Genomic DNA, 21,313 nt, shown 5'->3' on the forward strand with positions numbered 1-21,313 from the left:
CTCCACTCTGCCTTTCTTTAGAAATGGCTCTTGGGGCCTTCAATACACTTCTCTGAATGTTCTCAACCAAGGGGGTGGAGAAAGAAAACAGAGAGAATGCTGGAAGAAAATACACCAAGATGTTATGGGAATATGTTAGCAATTTTTTTCTTTGTACATATCTATATATTCTTTTAATTTCTAAAGCACTTTTTAAAATGTAACCAGAAAAGAATGGTGTAGCATACTGGTTACAGGTTTGAACTTCGGAGTTGGCAGCCCCCAAACTGTGTGGCTTTGGGCAAGTTATTTCATCGCTCTGAGACCCAATTTCCTCCTTTATAGATGGGGGTGATAGTATCCACTCATAGCATTGTTGCGTGGATTGAATGAAATAATGCTCTCTTAAGAGCCCGGTGTTGGACCTTCAGTAAGCTCTTGATAAATGGCAGCTGTGACTTTTATTAAGGTGACAAATTTTGGTCCTTTGAGGATGGATTTGATTTTTGCAAATAGGCAAGATCTTTTTAGCCAATCTTTTCATTCATTTAACAATTATTTCTTGAGTGCTACTGTGTTCTAGGGCTGGGGCCAGACCCGGGGGACGCAGCAGGGACTATGACTGATGAAGTCCCTGCCTTCACAGGGCTCTCAGTCTCCCAGTGGGAAATGAGATCCAAATAATCTCCTGAAATAGGTACTTCAAGACAAGCATTACCCAAGTGAAGAAAGTGTTCTGGGAGCAAGTAGCAGGTGTGGAGCTTGCCTAAGAATGGGCAAGACAGCCCTGAGGAGGTGATGTTTCAGCCTGAGCACACGCTGGCTCATCCAGTTAGGGAATGAGGTTTGGGGAAGGGCAAAGAATGAGGACCAACTAAAAGACTAAGCCCAGTGTTCTTACACTTCGTGGAAACAGACTGGGGAAGGCAATTCACAAAAAAGGATTCCAGAAATTATTTGAACAATGTCCGCTTGAAAGAACAACACTCATTTGGGTGGAGAGAGGCTGGGACGTTTGTTTAAAATAAGGGCACTTTCATTTTGCAGTCCCACTGTTCTGAGGGCCTGTGATTTCAGAGCAGCACGTGCGCTATCGTTCAGGGCCATCTGTGTTGTTTAGGACCCTAAAGACCAGTCCCGGATTCCCACGGGAATAAATGGAAGCATGTGTATTTCTGCTGCTCTTGCCAGCTGCTGCTAATTGCTTATGTAAACTACAAGATTCTTTAGGATTTCCTTTTGGCAGGGAGGAGGGCACAACTCTGACAGACACTAGGAGTAATTTAGGTGCCTGGGTCAGAAATGAAGCCAGAAAACACTGTTCAAGGATAAATAATGGAATGGCGTAATATGTCTTACACACATGTAGTATTTGTATATGGTCATATGAGCACAGAAACAGGCGAGCAAGGAACACCCAGTCTGTTAACATAGTTTTTGAGAGGTATGGGAAGGGGAAGTTAAGGGACAGGATATTAAAAACTCTATGACTGAACAGAAAAAAATACGACATAACGATCACATTAGTTATCTATTGCCGTGTAACAAATTATGCCAAAATTGAGCAGCTTGGGACAACGAAACTTTATTATCTGACGGTTTCTGCAGGTCAGGAATTTGGGCTGAGCTGCATCATCTGGCTCAAGGTCTCGTATAAGGCTGCAGTTAAGGTGTCAGCCGGGGCTGCAGTCTCATCCGAAGGCTCGACTGGGGAAGGATCCACTTCAAGGCGCACTCACGTGGTTGTTGGCGGGATTCAGAGCCTTGTGGGCTGTGGCTGTTGCTATTCAGTCCCTTGCGACGTGAGCCTCTCCACAGGGCAGTTCACAACACAGCAGCTGACTTCCTCAGAAGAAGTAAGCAAGAGATCAAGAGAGGGAGCAAATCAGAAGCCAGAGTCTTTTCGTAACCTAACCACAAAAGTGACATCCCATCGCTTTTACCACATTCTGTTCCTTAGAAGCAAGCCACTAAGGTCCAGCCCACACAAAGGCATGGATACCAGGGACTCTAAAGATGTAAACATTGAAAATGCACATGGACAGAGAAAAGAAAATAGAAAAGTGGGTAAGAATGGCTGGAGGGCCAGAAGAAGCAAGCCAGTTAGCCCTGCTAAGTTCACTTCATTCGAAAGGGCAGCCTTCAGTTTCAGACAGGGCGTGGACGTGGCCAGCTTTGTGCCTTAAATAGTTCAGTCTGCCAAATCAAGAAATATTAGAGATCTGAAGGAACCTATAGGAGAAATAACTAAAAGAGTAAAATATCTTCACCTCTGGGTTGAGAGAGTTGGAAGAGATTGTCGCTTTTCATGATGTACTATCTATATATACTGTTAGTGTTTTTTAAACCATGTATATATATTACTTTTATTTAAAAGGACTTTTTTTTTTTTTTTTGAGAGGAAGGTCAGCCCTGAGCTAACACCCATGCCAATCCTCCTCTTTTTGCTGAGGAAGGCTGGCCCTGAGCTAACATCCATGCTCATCTTCCTCCACTTTATGTGGGACCCCGCCACAGCATGACCTGACAAGCGATAAGTTGGTGCACGCCTGGGATCTGAACCCGGGCTGCCAGCAGCGGAGCGCGTGCACTTAACCGCTACACCATGGGGCCAGCCCCTAAAGGACTTTTTAATTTAAAAAAACAGAATAAAAAGAAAGAAGCCATAGAAAGGAAGTTCATTTAGCAATAATGTAGTGTAAATTCTAGACAGCAAATGCAGTAGTTGATTCTGTTGGGGGCAGAGGGTAAGCTATTCAACATTCCTGTTGCTTCTTTCTGGCTCCTCCCCACCCCCTCCCTCACTCCTGGGAAGGAGGAGTGAGTCACGTGACTGGGGAGTTTGAAAGGATAGCCCAGCCCCTTCCTCTCTCCTCCCCTTGGGAGTGAACCTGCCTAACTGAGGGCTTGTGTTCCCATATGGCTCTCACACGAGGGCTGGGAATCCAGCAGGCTCCATGCTGGGTGCTAGGGGATATAAGGTTTAAAAATCACCATCTCTGTCCTTGGAGAACTCACAGTTTAGAGGAGTAGAGAGAAGGGGCATCTAGCCTAATCTAGGAAAGGTCAAAGAAGGCTTCCTGGAGGAGGTGACCTTAAGTATCAATGGGGATTCTTTCAAAGAGGTAAAGCAAGACAGAGGGATCAGCATGATGGTTGGGACAACTGCAAGTAATTCAGTATTGCTGGACCATACAGGGCAGGGCAGGGGGACAGCAAGAAAGATGCTAGGGCTAACTAGTGAAGGACCTTCTGTGCCGGACTAGGGAACTTGGGCTTTATCCTGAGGGCAATGGGCTAGGGCAAAGAGCCTGTGAAGGACTTTAAGCAGCAGGTGACATAGCTGTATTTTTACTTTGACTAATGACGGCAGGGCAATAAATTTGTTGGACTGTCTGAACTTCCTAATAATGCAACATCTTCCCAATTCGCCGTCATCACGTTTTCATCCGTCTTGCCCAGGCAAAACAGAGACACTTCTTCCCAGTGAAATCGCACTCTCTGCCCACCATTGTCTGATTCTAACCTCCAAACACTACAGCCCAGGAGTTTCAAGTAGCCAGATTTTGATCTGGCAGCAGCTTTGCTGGGTCAACAGTTTTAACAAAACTCCTTCCACCTCTGCTGGCAATTTTGAGACAGCATTTCTGAAATGGTCTGTGGATAAAGGATGTTGCTGCCCTGGGAAAATTTGTCTGTCTCCTGCCAGGAGGAGACAAAGAGCGCTGAGATGGTGCCAAAGGACGCCATCCAGAAGGGAAGGGCGAAGAGCCCTCAATAATGCTGTTTTTTTTTAAGGCTTGTCTTTTTCCATTTTCACATTAGCATCAGCTTTTTTTTCCCCATGTCCTTTGGGGGAAGGTTAAATGATGCTTCTTAGGAATATTATGTACTTTATCAAAATCATGCAGTCTTGCCGCCTGGAGGGAAAGGCGTACCATGAAGACCCAGGATGCCCACAGAGCAGAGTGTACACCAAAGAGGAGTCCTGCGGCCTCTCCAACAACCCCCCTCCATTCTCCTCTATTTCTGTGGCTGAGCATATCAAAGCCTGCCCAGTACACAGCTGATGTTTAATAAATGTTCTATGAATGAATGAGACTCATATAGAATATTAAATTTGCAGTATAAACAGATTTCTCAGCAGAAAACCATATACCATATCCCCAACTTCACCTTCTTGGGATACCACTAAAGAGATAGAAGATGTTATGGGAGAACCTCAGTTCGATCCCCTGAGACTTGGTGCCACCATAGAAAGACTTCTCCTTCTCAGGGGAACAGATGGGGACAAATGGTATGATCCCTAAGAAAGGCAGCCCCACCACAGTAAGGCTGCATCTCTGTCCAGAGAATGGAGAACATGGAACCACAACAATCCCAGCTGGAAGCCACTCTGTGTAGAAATCTATTTGCTCGCCCTTTCCATTTGGATGTCTGCTGAAGAACCAAGCTTTGCGCCGTGCTTGGCTCAGACCTGTCAGAAGCAACTTAGATTTTTCTACAGAAGGAGAAGTGAACCAGTCCAGCGCTCTCTGCTGAATAAGAAACTACACGGCCCTCAATGGAGGGTTAATTAACATCAATCTGGAGATTTCATTCCAGCAGGTGGCTGGGTCAAGCATCACAGGTCACTTGCAGCGTCAGGGTACAAATCCAAAGGCTGATAAAACACACTCTTTAACTCAAAACAATCAATACAATGTCCCTTTAGTGAATACACCTTACGAGTCGTGTAGTCGTCACAAGCCTCATGGTAAAAGGTTACGTTCCTAGAAGAGTAAAGAAAATCCTCGTAGTTATTAAATCATTAAATATGTCAGAGAACCTCTTGTTCCTTTTCGGCAAACATTAAAGAGAAGAGCCTCAATGATAATAACACACAGCAGATGAGTAGATTTAAACTAAATGAAACCTTTGTCCCAACTGACTAGGCTTCCACGGGGGAGCCTGTGGTCCCTGGCCATTTGTTGATAATTGCTGAAACTGGATAATGGGTACGTGGGGTTCACTATACTATTCTATTTTTGAGTATGTTTGAAAATTCCACTTTAAAAAAAAGAAAGAAATAAGAAATCACTCAGTATGAATCTCTTTATCAGCCATTCCTAACAGCAGCTTTGGGTAACAGGGCTTTGCCACTAACAAGCTGTGTGACTTTGGGCAAGTCGCTCCATGACTCAGGGACTCAGCTCACTTATCTGAAAAATGTGGCCTTTGGATGAGATTTCTCTTGGGGTCCTAAGAAGTAAGCAGGGACTGTGGGCTTGTAGAGGGGAACCTAAGGGCATTGGGGGAGGCAAGGACTCAACAATCAGAGCAATGTGAACTTTAACCTCTGCTCTGACAATTACTGCATGTGACCTCAGTCAGTCACTGCCCTTTCTATGCCTCAGTTCTCTTATCTATAAAAATGGCATTCCTATCTCATTGGTGGGAAAATTGAATAAACAGATATAAAGAGTCTGGCACGGTGGGTGATAATATTAGTTTCCTATCTCAATTTCTCGATTTTGCCCAGGACCAGCGATGTTCACACTAAGGACCGACCTCCCTGACACGCAACCCCACCCCTCTGGGTCCAAAGTGCAAAAGGGCAAGAAACTACCCGCCGCGCAGGCGCGCACAGCGCCCTCGCGCGCCCACGCGGGGAACCGCCGGGGTGGAGGCCCCGCCCATCTGCGCCCGCGCATGCGCAGAGGCGCCGCCCCGAAGTTTGTTGTGACAGGCGTCCCGGACGCCGGCGGCGGCGGCGAGACCGGGCCGGCGCCACCATGGCGGTGCGACAGACGCTGGGCCGGGGCCTGCAGCTGGGTCGGGCGCTGCTGCTGCGCTTCACGGCCAAGCCAGGCCCGGCCTACGGCTGGGGGCGGCCCGAGCGGCCGGGCCCCGCGGCGGGCTGGGGCCGCGGAGAGCGCCCGGGCCAGAACGCGGGACCCGGCGCGGAACCGCGCAGGCTCGGGCTCGGGCTCCCCGACCGCTACCGCTTCTTCCGCCAGTCGGTGGGCGGCCTGGCGGCGCGGCTCCAGCGGCAGTTCGCGGTGCGAGCCCGGGGCGGCGCGGGCCCCTGCGGCCGGGCCGTCTTTCTGGCCTTCGGGCTGGGCCTGGGCCTCATCGAGGAGAAGCAGGCAGAGGGCCGGCGGGCGGCCTCGGCCTGTCAGGAGATCCAGGTGAGCGCTGGCCGCGGGCGGGGAGGGCCGGGGGCGGGACCCGGAGTCCGGCTAGGGGCGGGGCCTTCAGCCGGGGCTGGGCTAGGGTGTGGGCGTGGTGAGGGGCGGGGTGGGCGTGGTCCTGAGCTGGATGGGGCGGGGCTAGGGTGGGCGCGTGGTGGGGCGGGGCTGGGAGGCATTTACTGATTGGGGCCCTGGGTCAAGATTTACCTTTGTCGGAGCCAGCAATTCCTCGGAAATCACCGATTCAGGCTCATTTTTAGTGTAACTGATCCTCTGCTACGGGGTCAGCACCTCACATTTGCTTCAGTTTTCCCTTCCTCAAACAGCATGTTTTGGAAGATATGCTGCTAATTGTAGCTCCTGTTGCACCATGGCTAACGGCTTTGTGTAAATTTTCTAAAATTTAATGACAACTAAATCATAACACTTCTGTCACTGAGGTAGTTGTCATCCCCAATTTATGGATGAGGAAATGTACTCAGAGTGGTGAAGTAACGTGCTCGAAGTCACCCAGCTAATAAAGAGTGGTGCCCAAAGTCTGACTCTCCAAAGCCTGTGCCCTTAACAACTGGGCCAGCCAGGCTGCGTCCAAAGTTTAGCCAAACCATTCGTGACATAGCTGAAGCCGCAGTAAAAACCATGAACAGCAGGAGAAAACATCAGACATGACGATTTTTAGTTAACCTGTGCAGAGTTATCAGGGGTAACTAGATATATAGGGGGTTCTTAGGCTTTTTAAATGTTTAAAATAGCTCAGAGACCTCTGTTTCTACTCAACCAAAGTCTGTATTAATTAGAGTTCTCAGGAGAAACAGAACCAATAGGGTGTGTTTGTAGAAAGAGATTTATTTTAAGGAATTGGTTCTGCAATTATGGAGGCTGGAAAGTCCAAAATCTGCAGGGCAGAGGGGCAGGCTGGAGACCCAGGGAAGGGCCAGTGTTGCAGTTCAAGTCTGAAGGCCGTCTGCTGGCAGAATTCCCTCCTCTTCCCAGGAGGTCACTCTTCTTCCTGGGGTTTGGAAGCACTTGCTGAGTTGGTACAGCGCCTGCGCTTGACAGCTTAGGGCCGAGGTGGTGGAAGATGGAGTGACTTGCCCGAGGACACAGCTGGTTAAGGACCAAGCAGCGTCTCCCATGTGTCCTGGTTTCCAGCCCAGCTCTTGTTATTCATCACCAGAGCGTCTCATGTTTGAGCTCCGGCCAGTTTGGGGTGGCAGGTAACCCACTGTCCTTGTCTTTTGCTACAGCTTAACTGACAGAAGCCAAGAGTGGGAAACTTGACAAATCTGGCTTTAAATTACGGAGGCTTTTTTCAGCTGAGGAGCTTGACCCTCCTAAGCTTACCATCTACACGTCCTTTTCTCACAGTTCACCCTCCTGTGCCTTAACATTTTTAATTAGTTGCCAGTTAATTTTTAAAATTCACGTGTTTGACTTCTTTTGAAAAAAATCACCAGATCTGGCAACTCTAGAGCTAAAATTCCATGTGGTGTCAAACTGGACTAGAATAGTGACTGCTCCCTTTAGATGGAGGCATGTGGGAAAAAACCTAAGTATAAAATAGGCAAAAGACATATATTTCACCAAGAGGAGATACAGATGCCAAATAAGCATATGAAAAGGTGTTCAACATCACTAGCCGTTAGGGAAATGCAAATTAAAAACACAATGTGATGTCTCTACATACTTATTAGAAGAAAATAAGTATAAAAAATAGTGGTAATACCAAATGCTTTTGAGGATGCAGAGAATCTGATGGTGAGAATATAAAATTGTACAGCCACTCTGGAAAATAGTTGTCAGTTTCTTTACAGAACTAAACATGCACTTACCATATGACCCAGCCACTGCAATCTTGGGCATTTACCCAGAGAATTGAAAACTTATGTTCACAAGTAGCTGTTATGGAAAACAATAGGCAGCTCCCTGCAAAATTAAAAATAGAATTATCATATGATCCAGCAATTCCACTTCTGGGTGTAATAAACTCAAAAGAATTGAAAGCAGGGACTTGAACAGATATTTGCACACCCATGTTCATAGCACCGTTATTGATAATAGTCAAAAGGTGGAAGCAACCCAAGTTCCCATCAATAGATGAATAGGTAAGCGAAATGTGGTATATACATACAATGGAATATTATTCAGCCTTAGAAAGGAAGGAAATTCTGGCACATGCTACAACATGGATGAACTTTGAGGACATTATGCTAAGTGAAATAAACCAGTGACAAACAGGCAAATACTGTATGATTCCACTCATATGAGGTACTTAGAGTAGTCAAATTCATAGAGACAGAAAGTAGAATGATGGCTACCAGGAGCTGGAGGGGGAAGGGATGGGGAGTTGTTGTTTAATGGGTATGGAATTTCAGTTTTACAAGATGAAAAAAGTTCTGGAGATGGATGGTGGTGATGGTTGCATAACAATGTGAATGTACTTAATGCCACTGAACTGTACACTTAAAAATGGTTAAAATGGTCAATTTTATGTATATTTTACCACTGTTCTTAAAAATAAATTTTTAAACCCTGTACATGAATGTTCATAGCAGCATCATTCATAAAAGCAAAATATTAAAAACAACCCAAATGTCCTTCAGCAGGTGAATTGTTAAACTCTGGTACATCCATACAATGGAATACTAAGCAATAATGGGAATGAATCAACTATTGATACAGGTCAGAACCGAAATGAACCTCGAGGACATTATGCTTACTGAAAAATATCAGTCCCAAAGTTACATAGTGTGATTCCATTTATATACCTTATTGAAATGACAAAACTATAGAGAATAGATCTGTGATTGCCAGGGGACAGGGACGGGGTAGGGGTGGTGCAAATACAAAGAGGTAGCACCAGGAGTTCTTTTGCGGTGATGGAACAGTTGTCTGTCTTGATTGTGGTGGTGATTACACGAATCTGTACACGGGATAAAATTGCATAGAGCTACACACTCACGCATGCACACACGCACACGAGTGAACGCAGGTTAAAAAAATGGTGAGAACTGAGTCAGGTCTGTAGTCTAGTTAACAGCAGTATACCAACATCACTTTCCTGGGTTTTATATTGTACTAGTGCTATATAAGATGTCACCATTGAGGGAAACTGGATGAAGAGTACACAGGACACTTTGTACTATTAGTTTGCGACTTCCTGTGAGTCTATAATTATTTCAAAACAAAAATTTTTAAAAAATCGTCTTCTCAAAACCGCGGCGTTAAAGGTTTACTCTACGAGATATTGCTTCCGCTCCGTGGAGTTTAGAAACTAGTTGGCAGGGCAAGATAGACTTTCATTTTTAAAAAACGTTAAAAGTTATGATGCAAGGTACATTAGCCTACAGATACTAAGTGCTTTAGGAATCCTCCAGAAGGTAAGGTGGCTGTGGGCTGGGTTGTCAGGGCTGGTTACAGAGGAAGGAGCAGCCAAGTTGGGACTGGATGGATGCGTAGGGATGAGCCAGGCAGAGCACTACAGTAGAAATAGGGGCGGGGGAATAGTGTGAGCTAGGATTCCAAGAGAGGCATGAAAGATGAGTATGGACCGTGCACAGACCAGCCTGGCGAGACAGTTTTCACAGGAAGGAAGTACCAGGACAAGGTACTGAATAACCTATTGGTTAGGTTTTTGAACAGAAGAGTGACACGGGAAAGCGATGTGGTTTCATCTGCCTTAGAAGCAGGTGGAGGGACGTCATGAGAGTGGGCAAGTCTAGAGGTGGGTGACTAACCATGGAAAGGAAGGGATCAGTGACAGGATTTGAGGAAGAAGGCGGAGCCTGGGGGACTGGAGAAATGATGTCACCCGCCTGAAGTAGGGAAGGACCCTGATTTTGGGGAAATAGGCTCTTTCCCAGTGCATCCCCACAGCAGTACCTGCATTTCCATCTGTTTCCATCAGGACTCTGGTACTCTTGCTTCATTTCTGAAAACAGCATGGGCCCACCAGATTCCTAAGAGGTAGAGACAGGAAGACAGGACTTAATGACCCAGCTCCAGGGACCCTCCTGATTTCACCCTCCTGCCTGCAAAAGCAACCTGAGATCGTTCACAGTGGAGAAGTGGCTTGGCCACACGCTCCTGCCCATCCACAGCTCCTGGTAACCATCCAGTAGCTGCCTGTCAAGGTCTTTGCAGAGAGAGCCGTCAGAAACCTCCAGGGTTGTGCTGGGAGCTTGACAGGCAGCAAAGGAGTGGTGTGCCAACTGCAGAATTTAGGAGTTCTGACCTCTTAACTAATTCACAATGTTCTGTGTTGGGCGGTCTCTATGGTTGCAATGAAGCAACAGTTTGAGAAAAATTATTCGGAATAATGAGAGAGAAAGGCAGGATGGCCTGTAAAACCCAATTCAGTTGTGTTTTTATTAGCTCTTGATCTTGTCAGCGAAGACCTTGCCTCACTATACCTCCCCTCCCCTGTTTCCCTTTCCTTGAGCCTGCCTACGCTCCCTGGCTCACGGGGCATGCTTTTCTCCTCACAGGCAATTTTTACCCAGAAAAACAAGCTGCTACCTGACCCGCTGGACACTAGACGCTGGCAGGGCTTCCGGCTGGAGGAGTATCTGATAGGGCAGTCCATTGGCAAGGGCTGCAGTGCTGCTGTGTATGAAGCCACCGTGCCTGTGTTGCCTCAGAACCTGGAGGTGGCCAAGAGCATCGGGCCTCTTCCAGGGACAGGCCCAGATATCACTCTACGAGGAGAAGAGGAGCGAGCTCCACGGGCCCCTGCCTTCCCCTTAGCCATCAAGATGATGTGGAACATCTCGGTAAGGAGGGAGCCTTTCACCTTTAGAGTAAGCATTTCTCAAAGTACCAATCTTGGTGGACCAGTGGCGCTTTTTCCCAGGAAGCAGATACGCAGATTCTCCCCAGTACAGGGGCCCATATAGTTAGGCTGCCTCACCCTCTCACACAAGAGTCTGAAGCAGAGTGTCTCAAATTGTAATATGTCCATGAATCACCTGGGGATCAGGTTAAGAGGCAGATTCTGATCCACTGGTCTGGGGGTCCCTGAGAGTCTGCCTTTCTGACAAGCCCCCAGGGGAGCCCCTGCTGCTAGTCTGTGAGCCACACTTTGAGCAGCAAGAGCCCAAACCACTGGTTTCTAATCTGTCAGTGCTGATCAAGTTATTTAATTTCAGGGGCTTGCAGGGTGGCATAGCAGTTAAGTACATGAGCTCTGCTTCAGTGGCCTGGGGTTCGCAGGTTTGGATCCCAGGCGTGGACCGATGCACTGCTTGTCAAGCCATGTTGTGGCAGTGTCCCATATAAAGTAGAGGAAGATGGGCACAGATGTTAGCCCAGGGCCAGTGTTCCTCAGCAAAAAAAAAAAAAAAGAAGAGGATTGGCAATGGATGCTAGCTCAGGGCTAATCTTCCTCACACACGCACACACACACACACACACACACACACACACACAAAAGTTAATTTCAGGTCTGCATTTACCACCCTCCTCTCTCTTTCCCCTGACCTGCCTCACTGGAGAGGAGGGGCCATACCTTTCCTCTAAACTCACCCTGCCAACTCACCTCCAGATCAGAGGCTTGCATGTCACCCCCCTGCCCTTAACTCTTGGCAGACTCAAGGCTTTGGGAAATTGAGTATTTTTCCCCCACAAAAACAAAGATTTCTGTCTATTTAGAGTAATTTCTTTACTTTGCCGTTACATAGGTGGGTTTAGAAAATTCAAGAACTGATGTTCTGTCTCCTGCCCAGAGCGTCTGTCCAAGGTTCAGGTGGAAAGTGCCACAGCAGCTCATGCTGGACAGTGAAGAATGCAGTTTCTTGTTTTGATTTTGGGAATGAAGGTTATTAGAGTGTTGCACTTCCAAGCGGGGTTAATAGCCAACAAACAGCCAAACCCTTTGCCTATGAAACATCCAGTCTTAGCATCAAAACTTCCACTGGCTGGGACGTGACAGCTGTTGCATTCAAAAAAGCTAAAAGACTTGGTTCTTCCAGGAGCTTCTCAATACTTAACAGGTTTCACAGGTCCTGAGAGCCATAAGTAATGAAATGAGGAAAATAAGGTGCTTTTCCTCCTCTTTGGTTGGTTGGTTGGTTGGTTGGTTGGTTTTTTACTGAGGGATGGGGAAGGCTGGTCTGTGATTCAGCACAACTTTATCCAGGGTGGGCTTGTCAGGCTCTGGCCTGTCTGCTGAAGGGAGCTTGCAAGGATGAGTCTTAATGATCTAGTGGTCAGTTTCAAGCCCAGTGGTGACCAGAGGCATCTGTGGCAGGAAGAAGGGTTCCGTGCTCTGATCATCTTGACTCTCGTCCTGCCCTGGGCACCTGAGCTGCCAAGAGTTTGAAGCGTGGGAAGCATCCTCTGAGTTGGCATGGATGGCACCTGTGCCCTCTCTCCCAGGAGAAATTAGTCTTGGCTTGCCACTTCAGAGGTTATCTTATCTTGAAGGTGAAAGCCAGGTCCAGGCAGTAGCTGCCCTGGTCCAGATTACGAGGAGGGCTTGGACTTGCCATTCCACTTGGGTCTGTGTAACCCTGGATTCATTATGGATGTGTTCCAGGCGGGCTCCTCCAGCGAAGCCATCTTCAGCACAATGAGCCAGGAGCTAGTCCCAGCTAGTCGAGTGGCCTTGGCCGGGGAGTATGGGGCAGTCTCTTACAGGTAAGCACCCACCTGTCCACCAGACTGGCTGTGAGTTCTTTGAGAGCAAAACCGTGATCTGTGTCCTCAGCACTCAGCACAGTGTCTGACACGACACGCAGTAGATGATACATGCTTACTGAGTGATGTCATTAATGGATGTTCAGTTGGTGGATAATTAACTTGAGAAAGATTGCAGATCATCTGACTCCGGCTGAAGATGCTGATTCACACTGGAGCAGGGAGAGAAGGCCATCCCAAAACGCCCAATTCAGAATGTGGGAAAACTGATCGGATTTCCGATTCCTCCTACGTACCGCCCAGGTGGAGCAGCACCTATCAGTACAAACTGAACTCTGCCTGCAGCGGAGGTGACATTCATTCCACTAATAGCTGCAGTGCACCTGATGGTGCCAAGAGATTAAAAAAAAAAAACAACACAAACACGGCCTGTTCCCCCAGTGTTCTCTGTGTGGCAGAGGAGCCTGTCAAGTGGGGAGAAGAGTCCAGTGTGTTAAGTGCTGGAATAGTGTATGCGCAGGTGCTGAGGGAGCCCAGAGGTGGTGTGTGCGTTGCAGGGGTGGGGGCCATTCAGAAAGGCCTCTTGAGGGACAATTTGTGCTGCCTTTTGACGGATGAATAGGCGTTACCTAGGCAAAGAAGTAGGAAAAGCGACATTCTCTGCAGAGGGAAGAGCCGGTGGAGGGCAGCCTGCGCTCACAGCAGCTTTGTAAATCCCCTGTCTACAGGTGGTCGGGATTAATCCTTGAGCTCATGACAGAGGAAACACTGTGCTCCCTTTAATATTTGTAGACCACTAGGAAGAGGTGGGCCTGCCTCATTTTTGGTGATTTACTAGAAGGTTGGTTTATAGATCTAGTTCTGTCAGAAGCCGGAAGGTAGAAATAGAGACTTGAGATATCCGTGGAAAACCCCTGCCATGGCTTGGAAGGCTCCAGAATGACTGAGGGTCTGTGCAGGCCAACAGAGGCAGCTACTCGGTGGGCTTAGCACTGTCATCCTTTTCTCCTTACTCCTCTGTAGGGAGAAGTGGAGGTCTGAACGTCAGCTGCTTTGGGGGCTAAAATTATCCTGAGGTGGCTCCTCCTCTGGCATTAGCCTCAGCCGGCTGACATGGTGCTGTCATACTGCTGTGCGCACGACAATGTCTCTGCCACAGAGCCTGCCCAGACCTCCCATCTGAAGTCGTCCCTGTCACTCTCCAGTCCTTTACCCTGCTTTCGTTTTTTCACAGCTGTTATCACCGTCTGAGCTTAAATCGTAGCTGTCTTGGTCTGTGTATTCACTGGCTCTGCAGCTGTACTCCAAGCTCTCTGAGGGCAGGGCTCTTATGGTTTGTTTGCTACGCACCCTCACAGCTCAGTAAATGTCTGTTGAATGATTAGATGAATATGGCAGAAGGCCTGTTACCTAAAGTACTGGTGACATCTAACACTCTCAGGAGAAACACTCTTCCCCGGGAGCACTCTGAGTGTATTTCTGCCTAGCCTATGCTCACCTAGGGACCTCAGACTCAGCCCCTTGTGATCTGCTCCTCTCACTTCTTCTCCCACCTGATTTCTGTTCTTGACCCAGTTACACCCTATGCTCCACCAGACTGAATTCACACTGCCCTCCCCCGAATGCACCCAACTCCTCTATGACTATCTTCTGTGCATGCAGTTAGCTATGCTTGGGCTGCCCTCCCCACGGCCTCCTGTCCTATTCCAGGTCTCAGTTTAAACACACCCACATGCACGCATCTCCCCAGAACAGCCACACTCTTCCTCTGGGCTCCTGTGACCACTGGACAGAGCTTTCCTTTCGCGGCACTGACAGCCTGGACCTGTGATCTGACTCTCCCACCAGCCCCAATGGCCCAAGGGTAGGAACAGTGCTTGATTCATTGGATTGCACAGAACAGGGGCCCACTCGGGTGGACTTGAGGAGGAGCAGTAGAAGGCCACATGTGGGCTGGATCTACAGAGCTCAGGAACTGGGGTGGCTCTGAGGACAGGGCGGGCATCTTGCTCCCTCAGTGTTGCCTTGCTGTCTCTGGGCTTCTGCTCCATTGTCTTCTCCCTGCCACCAGCATCCTTATTCTGACCCCATGGCTCTTCTGCTCCTGTGTGCGTTTGGCTTGCACACCTCTTTGGCTTTCCACGGCCCCATTCGTCTCGTGGCGTCCTTTCACCTTCAGCTCCATTGCTGACGGCCACGTTACTGCCATGTTGCATCATTCGCACCCCTCAAAGGGAGAATCTAACTGGCCCCTTTCTTCTTTAGTGCCAACCATTTGGATCTCAGATGTGACTGCAGGCTCGTTGCCCTGGGGTCAGGTGCCCACCCTTGGTCCAGTCAGCTTCGGTTGAGGGCGGGGCTGATACACTATAGGCAGAGTCACACAATCCAAAACATGGCCACTGTGCCTCAGCAGGGCTGTGGGTGGGGGCTCCTGGAGGAGGAGGGGTGCGCAGAGCATGCAGGTGACAGATCTGCTATGAACTGGGCCTGTATCCATTCATTCATTCACCAAAGGCTTATTGAGCTCATACTCCACGCCAAGCGTTATGCTAGAACCTGGAGTCACGGGGATTCTAGGTCCTTCACGATATCAACAACCTTCTGAGGTGTGTTACTACCGTACTCCCCTTTGCATTTGGGACTGAGCCCAGAGAAGTTAAGTAACTTGACCAAGGACTTACAGGGGCAGACCTTGAATTCAAACCCAGGCAGCCTGATTCCAAGGTCTCTTAACCGCTGTGTTCTGCCACATGGGGTGGATGGACGAGTGGAGTCATCAAATGGGATGAGTCCTCTTTATGGGTTTTTTTCCCTCCAACACCAGGCTCTGCACGTGGCACACAGCAGATCTTCAGTGAATAGCTGATAAATAATATTTAGTGTGTGAATAAATGAACGTCAGTATTTATTGTGGCCTTAGATAATTATCTTTCCAGCTGTTGTATCTAATACTGGCCTCATACGTTTGTCCCATTTGGCTTAAATAGAAAATCCAAGGGAGGTCCCAAGCAACTGGCCCCTCACCCCAACATCATCCGGGTCGTCCGCGCCTTCACCTCACCTGTCCCACTGCTGCCAGGGGCCCTGGTCGACTACCCTGATGTGCTGCCCCCACGTCTTCACCCCGAAGGCCTGGGCCACGGGCGGACGCTTTTCCTCGTTATGAAGAAGTAAGTGGCAGGCATGTGGCAGGACCTGGGGCGAGTGGGAGCTGGTCCCTGCCTCTGTGCACCCGGAGCCCGGGGTTGCAGGGAAGAGGATCCTCACCCTGCGGGAGATGAGGCCACGCTGAGGGCGCACCTGAGAGGGCAGGTTCCCTTTCGGATGATTTTTCATGAAGACAGAATCTCATCTTCATTCCGAACATACTGTGTACCTGGTGCTTTTAGTACATTGACTCTTGCCCTTCTCCATAGCTTGCTTTTCTTTAACATAAAACAGTTCTCCTTCCTCACCCTCTGCACCCTCTAGCATTACCGCAATGGGGGTTTTAAGGAAATGAGCATCTGTACCATTACTTTCAACATGTGAGGCCCCAGCTCTTCCTTCCTAATTTCAGGATGGCGGGTGGGAACAGAAAGGGTACTTGGGGAAAAAGGAAATCAAAACACTCCAGGAAGAAGAGGAAAGGCCATCACCCTAGTAGTTAATAAGGTGTCAGGGCTCATTGTCCCCCTGTCCACCAGCTACCCCTGTACCCTGCGCCAGTACCTGCGTGTGAACACTCCAAGCCCCCGCCTGGCCACCGTGATGACCTTGCAGCTCTTGGAAGGCGTGGATCATCTGGTGCAGCAGGGCGTCGCACACAGAGACTTAAAGTCCGATAACATTCTCGTGGAGCTGGACACAGGTAGGCGCCCGCCGCGCCCTCAGAGCTGTCCGGGGTGCACTAGGTCTGTGAACATTTAGGGCCCTTCGGGGCCCTAATTTTTTATGTTCTATTATAAGTTGTTGGGTCTTTTTTAAGATTTTATTTATTTATTTTGTTCCCCCCAAAGCCCAAGTAGATAGTTGTATGTCATAGCTGCACATCCTTCCAGTTACTGTATGTGGGACGCGGCCTCAGCATGGCCGGAGAAGTGGTGCATCGGTGCGCGCCCGGAATCCGAACCCAGGCCGCCAGCAGCGGAGCGCGCGCACCCAACCGCCAAGCCACGGGGCCGGCCCAAGTTGTTGGGTCTTAATTTAGCTCTGTACACAGGGATGAGCAATCTCTCCTTTGAAACAAAGGCTTTCCTTCTCTGTGGGGTCTGTGGAGCCATGGTTCACAGTTCCCAAGTTCCTTTCTGTTGCCCACTTACGGAGCAACAACCTCAGTCGGGGAAGTTTTCTTGAATAAAGTAAAAGAGAGGTAGACTTTAGCTCAACATAAGAATTTTTAAATGGTGAAAGCTGACCAAATGTAGGCCCAGCTGCCTCTGGAAATAATGAGCTCCCCATCACTGGAAGTACTCAAGTAGAAGCTGGCTGGCCACTTGCCTGGATATTGTAAAGGAGATTCATACGTCTGGTAGATTTCGAACTAGAAGATTTAAAATAATTAAATTACTAGAAGAACTGGCCCTTTAAAGGAAGTCTGTATGAATCCTTTTACAAATAACTAATTCCTAGTGTGCCTGTTTCTTGGTCTGGATTTGGGGTTTAAGTTCAAATCAAAGATTCTTGGGGTGTAAGGGCCCTTAGAGGTCATTTGAGCCAAGCACCATCTGTTGAGTAAATCGTGAGCAGCTCTTTAGATCTTGGGACAGCTCCAATTACTAGAGAATTATTTAGATTAAGCCAAGCTTTTACCCAGTTCTTGGCTTAGGGGCTTTGATTTCCCAGAGGCAGTCCGTGTTGGTGTAACTGGCCCCGTTCAGCTCTCTGGCGGCTGGGCACCCATCTAGGCCTTGCTGGCCAGCGCTCCTGGGCCAATATTGAGTCCCTGTTAGCCCCTGTCACCATGTCTTGATGGTGGCTTCAGCAGGGACATTGGAGGCCCTCTCAGAGGGAAGAGGAGGAGAATCAGTCGCTTACCCCTCCTGTCCCTTCCCCAGACGGCTGCCCCTGGTTGGTGATCACAGATTTTGGTTGCTGCCTGGCTGATGAGCGCATCGGCCTGCGGTTGCCTTTCACCAGCTGCTATGTGGATCGGGGCGGAAACAGCTGCCTGATGGCTCCTGAGGTGAGTCCCGCTGAGCGCATCATGCGCCATCAGCTGAGACTCTTCACCGTGTCCCCACTAACTGATAGGACGAGACTTGGTACTTCCTTATTTACTCAACACCTCCATCTTTTCTGACCCAAATTTGGCACAAGTCCCTTCCCTGCCACTTTGCTTTCATCTGGATCTCCCTAATGGTCCTGGGAGGTGTGAGTTTTGTCAGCACAAAGTAGGCGGCCTAAGCAGATTCTTCTGGGTCTGAGCCACAACTCACTCAGATTCTGGGTTCCTTGGGCCACAGTTCCGATTAGCCCATGAGTCAGGTGCTGTGCAGGAGCATGAAGAGGTTAGAAATGCCAGCAGCGTGACTGCTCACCCACTGCTCTCCGACAGGTGTCCACGGCCTGCCCTGGCCCCAGGGCGGTGATTGACTACAGCAAGGCTGATGCCTGGGCAGTGGGAGCGCTCGCCTACGAAATCTTCGGGCTCCCCAATCCCTTTTACAGCCGGGGCAGGGCCCCCCTTGAAAGCCGCAGTTACCAAGAAGCTCAGCTGCCCGCGATGCCCGAGTCGGTGCCTCGAGACGTGAGACAGCTGGTGAGGGCGCTGCTCCAGCGAGAGGCCAGCGAGGTGAGGCTGTCCCCAGGCTGTGCAGGAATCGTGTGGATGGAGACCTCAGTTCATGTTCCAGTAAAGATCAGGTTTGGGCAAGCACCAGAGTGACGGGCAGCTCCCGTCTTACAAAGGCAAAGGGCAAGTACAGGAGAACACAAAATAGGTTTTAGTATAAACAGGAGAAGGGAAGCTAGCCACCAAATTAGTCAGAATTCCAGCAATTCAACTCTTCTCGGCTTTAGTTGCTTAAGTTACTCAGAGGGAAAAAGATGCATTTTTAAGAAATGTTTAATGGAGATGGAGCTTATGGAAACAGCTGAGATCTAACGAGACAGACAGATGGGAGGATATCTCCTGAGAGCAGATCTGGACGTTGTGACGTTACTATAAATGAATATAAAGGCCAACACATTGGAAGCCGTAATTGGAGTGGCAGGTCCGGTTCAGGTGGCATGAATGGTGGAAAGCGCATAGACAGACCAGGGTTCAAACTACTGTCCCACCACTTACCTCTCACTGTGCACAGCATGCTGTCATGGTCACAGTAGATGCTCACTGCTACCAGTTGTTAAGTGATGAGAGACAACTCCCCTCCCTCCAGACAGTGCTCATACACAGGAGGCGGTTCCACCAATGCAAACTGCCTCCAGGCACATTGGTGCACGGGAAAGCCTGGCGCACGGGTAGAGAGCAGCCAGGAGGTGTCAGGTGAGTGAAGCGTATCGTAGGAGACATGAGGTGGAGAAGGATTTGGTTGGGGCCCGAGAAGGGAAGCCCCTGACATGAGGACTCGTTAACAAAGCGGGTTGTGGGCCGAATACTTTACCACAGGTGTTCTCAGCTTCTGCCTCCCCTCCTGTTGCAGAGACCGTCTGCCCGAGTAGCTGCTAATGTGCTTCATTTGAGCCTCTGGGGTGAACATACTCTAGCCCTGAAGAATCTGAAACTAGACAAGATGATCGGCTGGCTCCTCCAACAGTCAGCTGCCACTTTGCTGGCCGACAGGCTCACAGAGAAGAGCTGTGTGGAAACAAAAATGAAGATGTTATTTCTGGCCAACCTGGAGTATGAAGCGCTGTGCCAGGCAGCCCTCCTCCTCTACTCCTGGAGGGCAGCCCCGTGATGGCCCTGATGTAGCTGGTGCATTACTAAAGAACTTAGCATCTGTGTCTGATGGTCTGTGAATGCTGAGGGAGGGGCTACTAGGTGAGGGGGGAGGTCAGGAGAAAAGATGGCGCAGAGAGGGCTGATCAACAAAAGAGAAGGCCACAGGTGTGGCAAATGGAAGGAACAATTTGAGTCAGACTTCACGGGCTGTAGCTACTAACTCTGGCTGTGTGATTTTGGATGAACATATACCCTGTGTGGACTAAAGTTCGCTTACCTATAAAATGAAGACACGGGTCTAAATAAGAGTCAGCAAACTTTTCCCGTAGAAGGCCAGAGAGTAAATGCTTCAGGCTGTCGCTGCTACTCAACTCTGTCACTGCAGCACGAAAGCAGCCTTAAATACGTAAACCAACAAGCATGGCCATGCACCAACAAAGCTTTATCTATGGACACTGAAATGAATTTCATGTGTCACTAAATATTTTTAATTTTTCAATCATTTTGGAAACGTAAAAACCATTTTTAGCTTGCTGGCCATACAAAAACAGGCAGCAGGCTGGATTGGCCCACAGGCCAGAGTTTGCCAACCCCTGGTCTAAATGAATTCAAAGGGCCTAATTCTAAAAAGATATGCTGACCAATCAGGAGGCCCCTTGGTGTGTCAATGCTAAAAATGAGGTGAGAGCTCTGTGTGCAAATCCACAGGAGTGAGTTCTCAGCACCAGGTGAGAAGACACGCTCAGGTGTTAACCACTGACCAAAAAGCCCAGCCTTAAGTGCATGTTCTCTTAAGCTCGTGCACAGACCTCTGCCAAGTTAGTGGCCAAGCTGGTCTGGGCTGAGGAGGGTTAGACCTGTGCTCTACATGAGAGAGGACCCAGGTCTAGGCAGTGGCTGTTAGTGGTAGAGTGTGACTATGACATTTGCCCCTAGCTCCAGGAATGAACCGTGGCTCGTTTCAAAGAGGCAGCCATGACATCAGTCTGCATGTTACCTGAGCTAAAGCACACATTTGCACAGGTCAATATATTCAGGTAGCAGAATGAAAAAACATCCAAGTGAGGCCTGAGAAGTAGGGAGCCTCTGCACTTGGGTTATGCATTCTTGAACAGCTTTGGGGGTGTTTTTGAGGAAGAATTTCCATGGAGCTCCTCCAGCTACTAAAATGAGTCTAGCAGAGCTAAAATAACTGAGGAAATGGAAATTAACAGTGTAGTGTTTTAAACTTGGTAATTTCCCTTTTGACTAGCATTTCCTACAGGAATCGTGAAGAATTAAATGCAAATATACAACTGCAGAATATGTATGTGCCTTGAACTGAATATTTGGCTTTAAGAGTGATTCTTATACCATAAAGACAAGAAAATCTTGTGGGCAGAGATCAACAACGGGGAAGGGATTTCACATATAATTTCACACCTGCTCTTTAGGACCGCAACTATGGCTTGAGCAAGGTGAACATATACTTAAGGTTCTTTTCAACCAAGCAATTCTGTAATTCTGTTATAAAGTCAAGTGCTGGGACCCTAGGTTTCCCATTTCAGTGATTCCACACCAGCCTCAGTGTTTTTTTAATTAATTACTCAATTTATTTATTTTGCTGAGGAAGAGTCTCCCTGAGCTAACATCTGTTGCCAATCTGCCTCTTTTTGTA

General features: G+C 48.7%; 1 protein-coding gene across 1 annotated transcript; it reads left to right on the forward strand.

Moving 5' to 3' along the window:
• Positions 1 to 5,753: 5,753 nt before the first annotated feature.
• PINK1 (PTEN induced kinase 1) lies at positions 5,754 to 21,206 on the forward strand. The gene is made up of 8 exons (XM_058553084.1): positions 5,754 to 6,149; positions 10,640 to 10,924; positions 12,688 to 12,788; positions 15,779 to 15,961; positions 16,478 to 16,641; positions 17,828 to 17,955; positions 18,328 to 18,564; positions 19,415 to 21,206. The coding sequence occupies exons 1-8, from the start codon at positions 5,754 to 5,756 to the stop codon at positions 19,670 to 19,672; spliced, it is 1,752 nt and encodes a 583-aa protein (XP_058409067.1). The 3' UTR covers positions 19,673 to 21,206.
• Positions 21,207 to 21,313: the final 107 nt, after the last annotated feature.

The sequence above is a fragment of the Diceros bicornis genome, chromosome 13 (assembly GCF_020826845.1).
Source record: "Diceros bicornis minor isolate mBicDic1 chromosome 13, mDicBic1.mat.cur, whole genome shotgun sequence".
NCBI classification, from domain to species: domain Eukaryota; kingdom Metazoa; phylum Chordata; class Mammalia; order Perissodactyla; family Rhinocerotidae; genus Diceros; species Diceros bicornis.

Bases quoted from the DNA above. Each gene is read 5' to 3' on its own strand.
- PINK1 (XM_058553084.1), top strand. From the start codon at position 5,754: ATGGCGGTGCGACAGACGCTGGGCCGGGGCCTGCAGCTGGGTCGGGCG. The intron at 15,962-16,477 runs GTAAGTGGCAGG...CCTGTCCACCAG, and splicing joins CTTTTCCTCGTTATGAAGAA to CTACCCCTGTACCCTGCGCC. The intron at 17,956-18,327 runs GTGAGTCCCGCT...GCTCTCCGACAG, and splicing joins GCTGCCTGATGGCTCCTGAG to GTGTCCACGGCCTGCCCTGG.